This window comes from Zonotrichia leucophrys, chromosome 5 (genome assembly GCF_028769735.1).
Source record: "Zonotrichia leucophrys gambelii isolate GWCS_2022_RI chromosome 5, RI_Zleu_2.0, whole genome shotgun sequence".
Lineage (NCBI taxonomy): Eukaryota > Metazoa > Chordata > Aves > Passeriformes > Passerellidae > Zonotrichia > Zonotrichia leucophrys.
Window position 1 is genome coordinate 60,199,733 of NC_088175.1, and position 12,386 is coordinate 60,212,118.

General features: G+C 46.5%; 1 protein-coding gene across 1 annotated transcript in view; it reads right to left on the reverse strand.

Moving 5' to 3' along the window:
- Window positions 1-12,386, reverse strand: part of DDHD1 (DDHD domain containing 1) — a 67,384-nt gene that overhangs the window by 11,928 nt on the left and 43,070 nt on the right. The window contains exons 7-8 of the mRNA XM_064715988.1: window positions 3,099-3,361; window positions 1,679-1,754 (exon numbers count right to left, since the gene is read on the reverse strand). Of these exons, the coding sequence (XP_064572058.1) occupies window positions 1,679-1,754; window positions 3,099-3,361 (339 nt within the window). The remainder of the gene's footprint in view (window positions 1-1,678; window positions 1,755-3,098; window positions 3,362-12,386) is intronic.

The window sequence follows — 12,386 nt, forward strand, 5'->3', positions numbered from 1 at the left end:
TTATCAGAAAACAACACACCCCATTTCTTAATGTTTTGTGGGTTTTTTTCTCCCTGTGGAGTCAATACCTTCATTTTCTCTAGTATTAAGCATGAACCAAGCAAACTGCTGTTTTTCTTCCTGCATTTGTCTTGCCAAAAGCAACTTTGTGCTTGCTCAACATCAAGCACAACTCTCCTTCATGTGGCACCAGTGACTCTGTCCCATCTGAGAACCCTGATTTTTTTTCAGTCCATGGAAGAGCCAAGGAATGGGTGAGTGGTTTCTGAACCAGGCTGTTCTCTCTCAACAAACCAGCCACGCTCAGTGAGCTGGACTGCCCTGCTGATGAGCAATCCTGTTCCAGCCGCTCTGCTGAAATCCTCCCTTGCCATCATTTCCTTGGAAAGCTTCTCCCTCTGGAGCTCTGCCTCAAGCCATGGGAGTCACCAGTCTGAAACCTCACAGAAACAAAACACCTCCCTGTCAGGAAGGGCGAGAAAAAGGATGAACTGCACTGGAAATGCTGCCTGAAGATTACAGATCTAGCTTATCAGTTTAGGTAGATAAAGTCCTCTTTATCTAAAGTTTCTTCCCCATTTTTTTCCTCCTCTCCATCTAAAAATCAACTGTCCAAAAACTCTTCAGTTTAAAACCAAGTGAGTGAAGAATAATCCTTCCCAGAGCTGGGGGAGGACCAGCCTGACTCCAGCTTCCTTGATGGGAGAGATAATAGCCTGACACATGCTTTCAAGCACTGATGAAAAGAAGAAGGCTGTGACAACATGAATTATGGCTGGTTTCCTCTTTTTTTATGGCTCAACATTGACCTTGGCTTCCAGGAGCCCCTCTGAACTCATAAGGAAAGAAAAATGGCAAGTTAAGAAACAATAATCCGCTTAATTCTCATCTATCATGTCACATTTTTATGGTTTAATACTTCAGGATGGAGTTGAGCAACTGGAGAGTGTTGCACATCCCACCCAGGAGCTGGAAAATGCCTTTTCCCAAAGATAAGGAATTCTAGCAATTTGTACAGCTGATTAGCAAGCAAGCTGCTTCATGAGATTGAAAGAGTGCTAACTGTCAGAGCAGAATCATTTGGAAGGAAAATCCACTCCTGGAGGAAATTCAATCAGATTTGCTCAGAGATGTGACATGCTAGAAGGAGTCCCCAAGGAAGATGGATTATTCAATGGAGTAGAAGTGAAACTCTTTAAAATATGTGATTGATGTAATCTGCCAAATGGTTTTTACCTTCCCACAGAATTGTGTGTGTGTGTATAATAACTAGGTTTAAGTATCAAAATTATTTGTAATCTATATATTCACATATATATTTACATATAATTTAATATAAACATATATAACAGAATCCCAGAATGGTTTGGGTTGGAAGGGACCTTTTAAAGCTCAGCTCATTCCAACCCCTTGCTATGGGCAGGGATATCTCCCACTACCAGACCAGGTTGCTCAAAATTTATTACAAATACAGCATTGCAATAAATAACCATAATCTATGAATACAACAAAAATTTTACATATATGTACACACACTTTCTCCAACATCCAAATTATTCTGCCAAAATCATGTCTAGGGTCATGGGAAAAAATAAAAGTAAGCAGAATAACTCACACTGCAGGTGTATTTTTACAGCAAGCAGAAAAATTCAGCAGAAACCTCTTAAAACATACATACCTTAAATTTTAAGACAGGTGGTTTTGATATGGTGGATGCCTTTAACTCATGTAACCTCTCTTCTATCTCTCTCAACCTAGAAAATAGAGATCTTTCTGAGATCCAATAAAAAATGCAGCTTTAACCTCTCTGATCCAAACAGGCATTCCTGTGGGGTCCAACAGTTTTGTCTGCTGGGAAGAGAGAGGGATGGTGTCAGTATTTCCTGGAGCAGCTCAACTCATCAACAATCAATGTCTGTCAATTCCTGTTTCTCTGGCCACAGAAGGAATCAATCCACACATGACAATTCCCCTGCTCACCACCCCAAGCCTGTGCCCACCCTGCTTCCTCAGGAGCAGCTGACTCACCTCCTGTTTCCTTGGTGATTTTGCAGCCAAATCACCTGCTTTATTTTGTTTTAAACCCCCCAAAATGACAACAAAGCCCCAGGAAATGGTCTGGGCATTATGGAGTTCTGTATGGAGGTGGAATTTCTGGAGGATGGTGTCCCACCCTCTAAACCCCCATGAAAAAAAAGCTTGTTCACCTGCTTTTCTAGCTGGCCTGAATTAAAAAGCAGCTACAATGTGAAGCACACATATGGATGGGTAGAACTGTTCCCAGTGCCAGTGAATTCTAGAAGTTACAGGATGTCAGGAGTCTATTTCCCATCATTTCACACTGAAGGGACAGCCACTCACTCTGTGCAGAGTGCCAGTGTCAAATGACACGTGGGATTCTGTGGAAGCACTTCAGGAGATGCCTAAGGAGCTGGAGCAGAGTGTGAAAATGGCCATTTCTCCCTGATTATATGTTTGTGACAGGCCTGAAGGGCCATCTTATCACTGCAACACTTCATTAGGTTTCTAAACTTCCTTTTTCTCAGAAATCCTGCACTGAGTCCAGCCCTGCAGCTGACAGAGACATCCTGCACCCATCCCTGGTGAGACACATCCTGACTGCCACCACAGCAGGGCTGCTGCTAAATTAATGCTTCCCAAGAACCACCAATACTCAGACTGGTTTCAGGCAGGAACCAAAGCCTGTGATTCATCATTTGTCATCTCCCACTTGAACGACTGAGGATGCTAATTTTAGGTTCTCCAATGGGTGTCTCACAGCACCACAGCATCCCCAGCCCTGGAAGTGTCCAAGGCCAGGTTGGATGAGGCTTGGGAGCAACCTGGGATAGTGGAAGGTGTCCCTGGCCATGGCAGGGGGTTGGAGCTGGATGATCTTGAAGGTCCCTTCCAACCCAAACCGCTCCATGGGCCAGTGTGGATTCAGAGCTCCCAGTGCTGTGTTTAGCATTATCACCCAGCCCCAGCAGAAGAACACCAACCACCAAAGATAACAGCCCTGGAGGGCTCTGGAAACACCCAGAGGGTATCTCCAGGGCTGAGTTATCTCCCCTGATCCCTGGCAGAGGGGGCATTACCGTTGCTTGGTCAGGTAAAGCTCCTCCAGCAGACGCCGCTCCTCGTAGCTCATCCAACTCTCCTCCAGCTCCTCCTCCTCCTTCTGCAGCAGCTGCTCATAGAGCCTGACTGGATTCCAGCCAGTCATGATGTCGTAGGTGATGACACAGCCCAGGGAGTGGGACACGATGGAGACCTTCCCTCCCTTCTCCTCGAACTCGGGGTTCCGGGAGCAGAACAGGGAGTAGAGGCGGTTCAGCTCCTGCTGCAGCCCCTTCACCAGCTGTGCCAGAGGGAGAGGACACAGGGTTTAGTATCCACATCTTGCTGCTCCAGGTGATGTTCAGGAATGTTCCCACCCCACACTGACCCACTGCTGTTAAATCAGGCTGGGAAGATGAGCTCAATCCCATGGCCAGCAGGAACTGCCTGGCTGATGGTCACTGGCTCCAGAAGCTCATCCCTCCCTCCAGAGCCACCACACAGGACATGTGGTGACCCTAAAACTGCTGCACTGCACTGCCCAAAGCATCAAATTGAAATAAACACTTCAGTAAATTACACACTTCAACAGTTCAAACACTCCAAGCTGTGCTTGAAGTACTGAACAGAACACTCTGAGGTGAGCAACACCTGGTTCTCACTGGCACACCAGTGATTGCTGGCACAGTGGTATTTCCCTTCTTGCTGGATTCTATTCCATTTTCTGCAGCACTGAGCACAACAGCATTCCTCTTGTATCAAGGTTCAGCTCTTTTTTTAATTTAAGGAGGATGGAAGGAGCCTGAGCCACACATGACCTGCAATCAACCTGATGCCTTGTTCAGGCTGCCCTAGAGCAGAGGCTGGATGGAGCTCCAGAATAAAGCAGGGATTTATCCAAAGCATCTCCTCCATGGATCCACCTTGGGCAGCACCAGAGCCCAGCCAGGGCTGCACCCAAGATCAACCAAAATGGCCCCAAAATGCACGGCCGGGCACGGGCTCTGTCCCTGGGATCAGTTCTGCTCCATTTGCACCTTGCAGTTCATTGTCCCATCCCAGCTTTAGCCCAGGCAGTCCCACCCTGCTTGTTTTTCTCTCTCCAGCCCTCGGTGTTTGTGCTCCTGGGCTGAGATTTGGGTCATTTGTCCTTGGTGCCCAGCTGGAGCAGGAATTGTTTTGTCTCCCTGCTCTGTGCACAGAGCTCAGAACTGCCCCTCATCAGAACCATCCCCTGATATGGAGCCCAGACCCTCACACTAAAGCAGCACAGAAGGTGAAAAATAGAAAATCTAAACCCTGAGGCATCAGCCCAACCCATTTCACCACCTCCTAAGGCTTCTCCCACAGACTAAACAAGCTCAAACACCTCCCAGAAGAATCAATGAGGCAGCAGTGGATTGAGCTGATGTTTTTCCCAGTCAGCTGCTCTGCTCCTCCAGAGGGAGCAGGGAAATGCAGCACCTTCATCTGTTTCTGAGCAGATCAAACACTGCAACAAAGGGAACAACTCCTATTTCTTCCAGAAAAGCTGCATCAAATCCCATCCTCCCAGCTGGCCTCTGTGCACAGAGCTCACCATCCCCTAAAATGAGGCTCAGACCCACACACTAAAGCAGCACAGAATGTGAAAAATAGAAAAACTAAAACCTGAGGCATCAAACTCACATCTCTGCTACAACCTTCATATCACCCTACTAAACAGCTCATACCCCCTTCTCCCTTCATCCCTGTGAGCAACAGGGGACTGGGAAGAGAGAAATCCACTCAAATGGATGTGCTCAGACTGCAGTGAGAGCCTGGATGGGTTCTGGGAAAATATCCTCAAATTGCTTTTGGGTCTCAGTAAAGCAGGCTTGAACTCATCAAATAAAACAGGCTTGAACTCATCAAGCTTTTCCATTCTCCTCCCCAGTGCCTGGCTGAAAGGAGAGGCATCTTCCTCTCCTCCTTCCCTTCCTACACCTGCACCTGCTGGGAATTATTCCCAAGGAATCAGAATGAAACGATGCTGCTAAAAAATGAAAAGCCTCATCTCAGGTAAGATGATGATACAGGAACTAAAAAAGACAAAAAAGAGACAAACAGAGGCAGAATTTGAACATTTGATATAAACAATGTTTAAAAAACCAGTTTTCTTGTTATAGGTTTCCTGGAGGAATTTTGGGGGAAAAGCAGGAGTGCAAAATGGTTCTTAAACAGCACAGACCAATCCTATTGTACTACAGGAATAAATAAATATACAAATGTTGGTCCTATGTTCATGGAGCCTCTGAGAAGCTTATCTGCCCCAAACCCTACCCTGCAGGATAAAAAGGTACAGCTTCCCATAAAGTATTTTAGAGAGAAACACTGGAAACCATGAGATTTGGGAACTGGCCGACAAAAAACAAACAAACAACAACAAAAACCAACCAACCGACCAAAAAACCACAAAAAACCCAAAACCAACAAAAAAATCAAGACAAAAAAACCCCCCAAACCAACCAATCAAACAAACAAACAAGCCAACAAAATAAAAACCCAACAAACAAACCCAACAAAAAAAAAAAAAAACAACCCCAACATCCCCAAACCAAACAAAAACAAATAAAAAAAATCCAGCTTTGCCTGTGAAACTCAGCATGGAAACTGAGCAATGCTTCCAGGCTGTGGCAGGGAGGACAAACAAGAGAGTGCAAATCATTCCCTTGTTAGCAAGAGGAAATTAAAGCCACGGAACATATAATTTCAGCATGATTTTTCAAGAGCCTGAGTCATTACTGAATATAAATATGAATGGCACCAGAAGTGCCAGTGTTTGATACACATTTTACTGAGTGAGAATCCACACAACAAACGCTGTGCCTGCAGCACTGGGAGATGGTTACCAGAGCCCTGCAGCAGCCTGCAGAAAGGAGCAGCAAAACACCCATTTTCAAGTAGTTTTGACTGTGGTGTTGCCTCTTCTTCCATTTGGGTCTACACAGAGTCTGGGCACAAACTTCCACACGTGAACAGGCAGAGCTGGAGCTGGAAATGTCACTCAGGATGAGCTGGGGCTGGCTGGTATGGTCTCCATTTAAAAAGGTTTTGATTAAAATCCAGAACAAAATAGCAATAATCAGTTGAAATCAAAGTGTTTTGAGGATTCCTGCCAGATATAGGGAAATAATCTTCTGGCATTGTGGCATTTCCATTATAAAGATCTGATCTTGTAAACATAAAAAAGAATATTTCTTGGAAAATCCTGGTTGGAAACTGAGTCCAGCCATGTTTTTAATCCTCCTCCTCCCTAAAAACTTGCTGTTACTGGGAAATTCAGCACAAACATGGACATAACTAAGAAAAAAATTTCCAAATAGGTGCCCATTTGCAATTCTGCAGACCAGAATCCAAGCACTGAATTCAACCAAATCATCTGATGAAGACAACTCCTGAACTCCAGATCCCCCAGGTAATTGTGGAGTGGAAGATCTGCTCTGGGAAAGGCTCCAGAATTCCAGGCCCTGGGAATGGTCTGGTTTGCTGCTCTGCCAAAACCAGGAGCCCTGCACCTGCAGTGAGCACTTATGCAGGTTGGTGTCTTGCCAACAGTCCTGTGCCAGCCCTAAGATTAGAAACTGAACCTTTGTGCTGCAGAGTAGGGGAAAAAAAAGGAAAATATAAAAGGAACTGAAAAGAAAATGAATATTCATTTAAAGTCCCAGCTTAAAACCTGCTTGGTTAAGCAGTATATGGAGCTGAGGTAATATTTATTGGGGGATGATGTTTAAGGTCCCTTCCAATCCAAGCCAGTCTATGATTTAATCCTGATTTGCTTTCTTAGTCTTAAAAAGCATAAAATATTCCAACTTGTGAAAGAAAAGTTTGAACAGGGTTTTAGTGCAGTAAATGCAACATGAACTGCTTTCAAACCTTTTGTAGTTACAGCTTGGCAGGTCCTAAAAATCCATGTAAAAATACTTCTAAAACCACTTTACATTGCCTAAAATCAGTCAATTTTTTGGTTGGATTTAAACATGAAAAATATGATTGCCTATCAAATTTCCTCTCGTAAATGGCATCACTGTAATAAATTTTTAAAGAGCTGATCTTGTTATGCATAGCTTGTCTTTCTACTCCCTCTAAAGGGTCTCAATTAAAGGTTCACTTAAATAAATAAATATAAAATAAAGACCACCCAAAAAATAAAACAATTCCCTTCCCAGCCTCCCAAACCCAGGATATCCAAGTGGCTGCTCCATTCTGCACCTCATGGTTGGGTTACAGATAATGGTGCCTCCTCCTGAGCTTACTGACAGCTTCTCCTGCTCCACTGTAGCTCCATCCAAGGAATTCCTGCTGAAATCAGCCCTGTTCTCACTGACTGCCCTGCCAGCCCCAAACCTCAGCACCTGCTGCTCCATGGGGTCTACTGTGCTTGGGAAGCACCTGCTGGTTCTGCAGGAATCACCCAAAAATATCAGGAATGGTGGGAACAGTGGAATGCAGCATGACCAGACTCCCTTCTCTCTTGGCAGCTCCCCTCTTCCATCCTCCCTCCCAGTTCCCAGCTCATTTTGGGGACAGTGGGAGCTCCCAGTTGTCCATAGGGCTTTCCTTACAAAAAGCCTGGAGATTCCTTGAGTTCCCTAAACCAGGGATTGTGGCTTTGGTGCCATCTGGGTCACCAGAAACTGATGCCTTGTGCAGGCTGCCCTAGAGCAGAGGCTGGATGGAGCTCCAGAATAAAGCAGGGATTTACCCAAAGCATCTCCTCCATGGATCCACCTTGGGCAGCACCAGAGCCCAGCCAGGGCTGCACCCAAGATCAACCAAAATGGCCCCAAAATGCACGGCCGGGCACGGGCTCTGTCCCTGGGATCAGTTCTGCTCCATTTGCACCTTGCAGTTCATTGTCCCATCCCAGCTTTAGCCCAGGCAGTCCCACCCTGCTTGTTTTTCTCTCTCCAGCCCACGGGGTTTGTGCTCTGGGGCTGAGATTTGGGTCATTTGTCCTTGGTGCCCAGCTGGAGCAGGAATTGTTTTGTCTCCCTGCTCTGTGCACAGAGCTCAGAACTGCCCCTCATCAGAACCATCCCCTGATATGGAGCCCAGACCCTCCCACTAAAGCAGCACAGAATGTGAAAAATAGAAAATCTAAACCCTGAGGCATCAGCCCAACCCATTTCACCACCTCCTAAGGCTTCTCCCACAGACTAAACAAGCTCAAACACAGAAGAATCAATGAGGCAGCAGTGGATTGAGCTGATGTTTTTCCCAGTCAGCTGCTCTGCTCCTCCAGAGGGAGCAGGGAAATGCAGCACCTTCATCTGTTTCTGAGCAGATCAAACACTGCAACAAAGAGAACAACTCCTATTTCTTCCAGAAAAGCTGCATCAAATCCCATCCTCCCAGCTGGCCCTCATTTCGCCTGAGGACACTGAAATATTTCCAAGAAAGGGCCTGGAGTGAAAGGACGAGGGGGAATGGCTTCCCACTGATAGAGGGGACATAGATGGGATATTGGGAAGGAATTCCTGGCTGTGAGGGTGGGCAGGCCCTGGCACAGGTGCCCAGAGCAGCTGTGGCTGCCCCTGGATCCCTGGCAGTGCCCAAGGCCAGGCTGGAGCAGCCTGGGATGGTGGAAGGTGTTCCTGCCCATGGTTTGGGGTTTGGAATGAGATGGGATTTAAGATCCCTTCTAACACAACCCATTCTGAGATTATCTCTCTCTATCAGCTGAAGTTTTGCCAATAAATCCTCCTTGCAGGAAACTCAAGCCTGCAGGATCAAGTTGCTCAGAAGGCAGCAGCTCATATTCAGATTGACTGAGGTCAGAAGCTCTCTGCCCTTCAAAAACCAAATTAAAGGCAGAGGAAGGAATGCACATCCATGGGGAGCTGGCTTGGGGGCCATGCAATTCCAGGGGAAAGCCAAAAACTGACCAAGGAGCAGGAGGCTGGGCTTGACCAGGCCAAGAATGCCCTTTGCTTTCCCAGTTATGTGCCTGGCTGGCACATGGCTTCCAAGAAATCAAAAAATAACAGCCTATCCCCTCCATTCAGGAATCCTGAATTGGCACAGGCCTGGGTTTTGTGCAGATGGGAGCCAGGTGACATGTCCCTGTCACCTCAGGCTGAAGAACACTGATAAAAAGGGCAGCAGAATCATGTCTTTATCACCTCCTCAACTGCTGGATCATGATGGGAACAAGAAATTGTGGAAGGAGTGAGACATCCAGAGCTGCTGCCCGTTTGTGCAGAGCATAAACAGCATCCTGTGCTGGAATGGAAAAATCCAAACCTCGGAACTCCAGCACCAGCACCCCAAACATCTGAATTCCAGCACCAACATCCCAAAGAGCTGTTCAACCTCTGAATTCCAGCATCCCAAACAGCTGTTCAACCTCTAAATTCCAGCATCCCAAGCTGCTGTTCACCTTCCTCTGAGGGAAAGCAGCCTTGAAGACATCAGCATTAATAAACACGGATAGCATGTTGTTCCTGGCAAAGCAGAAGGAAATTGGGATTTGTGTGTGGACAAACAACCCCTGGACACACACCAAGAAGATCCAGAACTCCATCCCCTGCTCCATTTTATGGGCAGATTGTTGGGACTGAAGGGGGTTTTCAAAATTATCAGTGTAGAAAATGACATTTTCCTCTCAATATCCAAGAAATGAGGTTTTTTCCACGAAAACAGGGAGCAGAAAAGCCCTGCTGGCACCTGAGCACAGCAGTAACACAGAGCTTGAGTGCTGCTCCTTTCTCTGTGCCGTCTCCACAGGATCCTCACCCATTAAACAATCTTCCCACATCAACAGTTTGAAGAAAAATAAAAATAAGAGACAGGTAGCCATGGAAAGGGAGTGCAGCACACCTGAGCTGTGCACCCTCTGCAGCCTGAAGAGCACGACTGCTTCTGCAGCTTTGTGGGGAAAGGAATGCAAAGGAGATCTGAGGAACAGCGAGCCCTGCAAGGAACTCTTCCCAAATGTCAAGAGAACTTGAGGAGAAAGCGCAAACTCCTTTGAAATTCAGCCAGCAGGAGTGTGAGCCAGCTGGAGGGGGAAGAGCTCCTTGAAAGCCAAGGGAGGAGCTGCAGCTCAAGGGGGGGATTGGGAAAGTAAAGCTGAGGAGTTTTTGCTCCACGTGGCCCAGGAGAAGGTGCCAGCAGGGCTGGTGAGGCTGCTGACCCCCAAGGGGACAACAGTTGTCACATTCCCTGATGGAATCACGGGGGGATGCCAGAGGAGTGTCACAACAACAGATGAGAGGCCAGAACGAGCTGTGGCTGTGGGAACAGATGGGAAGGGCTCTGTCTCAGGGATGGCACAGAAAAGGGATATGTGTGTTGTAGTGTGTTGTTAAGTTTCTTGTGTTATTCCCCCAATTTATGTATTGTTCTCCCCTATTATGTGTAAAATGGTTTCGTTCCCCCAGTTTTTCCCGCCACTGCTAGCCTGTCAGCTAAGTTGCCATAGTAACCGCTATTCATAGTTGCCGATGTGTAATTGCTCCTCCCCTGGTTTCCCTTATAAGTGAAAGTTGTTTCCTCCCTGGGCCCAGTCAATCACTCCCTTCCTCCTCCCAGGTTTCGAGAACCTTCTCCTCTCTGGAGATGGTGGCTGGCTGGGGTCCCAGGACACCTCCTTTACCTTTTGATTATTGGTCTCCATGGAGTGTCAGTTCTGTGAAGTTCATCCCCTCACCTTTCCCGATTGGTTCCGCCTGTACCCACCCCCTCCTTTATAATCCTGTTTCACCCCCTATGAAAAAACTTTTTCCCGGTTGGTTTCCCCGCGTTTGGATCCCGCAACACCTTCAATAAACCGATGTTTAACCCCCGGGAAATGGTCAGCTCCGTTCCTCCCCAATCCCAGCGGTGTGAGCCAGTCCGCAGCCAGCACAGCCCGAGGCCCTCAGACGCCGAAGGGCGCTGGCCAGGAATTGCAGAGGGGCGTCGGCCTTTCGCCCTCAGCAGCCGGACTCTAAACTTCGGGCCACATATGCCCCCCTCTGCATCTGTGGAGCTGCCTGAGCCTCTCCCAGGACCCCTCTTGTGTTGAAAAGCTGAGTCCAACCCATTTCTAACAAGTCACTGTGCTCAGGATGAAGTTTAGGTTCAGGCACAGCCACTGACCAATGACTTTGTAAAGCTGAGAACACATTCAAGGGCAATCAATCAATTAAACCAGCCAAGCAGCTCCTTCACTATTATGTTCAACAGCATATGCAAAACCAGTCCTGAAACAGTCTCAGCTTAAAACTCCCTGCTTCCCATCTTGTTTTCAAACACACCTGAACCAGTTGTCTTTTACTGCTGAAAGGAGTGCACAACAGAATGGTATTTCCATTGCAAAACAACCCAAAGGGATGAAAGCTCTGCTAAAAGTTAATGCTTGTCCCAAATTTCAAGAGGTTAGTCATTAATTCTCGTTTTTAATTTGTGTATAAGGGTAAATCATGAAGCCAGTCCAAGGTCAGGACTCTGAGCAATAAGATGTCTAGTTGGAATGAGATTATCCCTAATTTCCCTTCCAACATGAACTATTCCATGATTCTAAGGTGGACGGTGAAGTTTCTCCACTTTTTGCACTAAATATTCTCCAATATTTGCACTAAATCCTTAGAAATCTTAGGATGATGAATGTAAATTATATTTATCCTGCACTAAAGGCATTTTCTGCCAAGCCATGTATCAATAATTCACAGAATTACAATGAGCCTGCAAGTAAGTACAGGGAAGATCAGTAAAAAAAAAAGGCACTTAACAGTATAATGAAGGTGACAACTCTGCATTTACTATGCAACAATTAGTCTTTCTAATCTCTGCTGCAAGCATTTATTATTAAAGCAATATGAAGCTCCAGTGACACAGATGTGAAACCAAGTGCCCCAGTGAGGACACTAAAACCCAAGATTGTGTTACCACAGATGGACCAGCGAGGTCAGGGCCAGAATGTGAAATGATTCTTCATTTAGAAATAGGCCTGTGTGCATCAGAATATCAATTTATTGCTTTTTCTTACATCTGGGTAATGTTTGAAGAGGGATTTGGTAAGAGAGGAGGATACAGCAGAATTCTCTGCCACAAAACCCACCCAGCTGAATCTGACTGGGATGTTCAGGGGGCTGTGCTGAATTATTAATGCTGCCTGGTATCACATCACATCACATCCCATGGCAGCAGGCAGAGGCACCTTTTGGATATTCTCCTGCCTCACTGGGGAAGAAACAATACCTGAAATCAGAGAGGGGGGCACCCACCACGCTCTGGGGGGCTCCAGGAGCTTTAAAGGAGAAGTTGTGATACTTCTAAATGGGGAAAATCCTAGAAAGGGGAAAGAAAATTCCCATCCA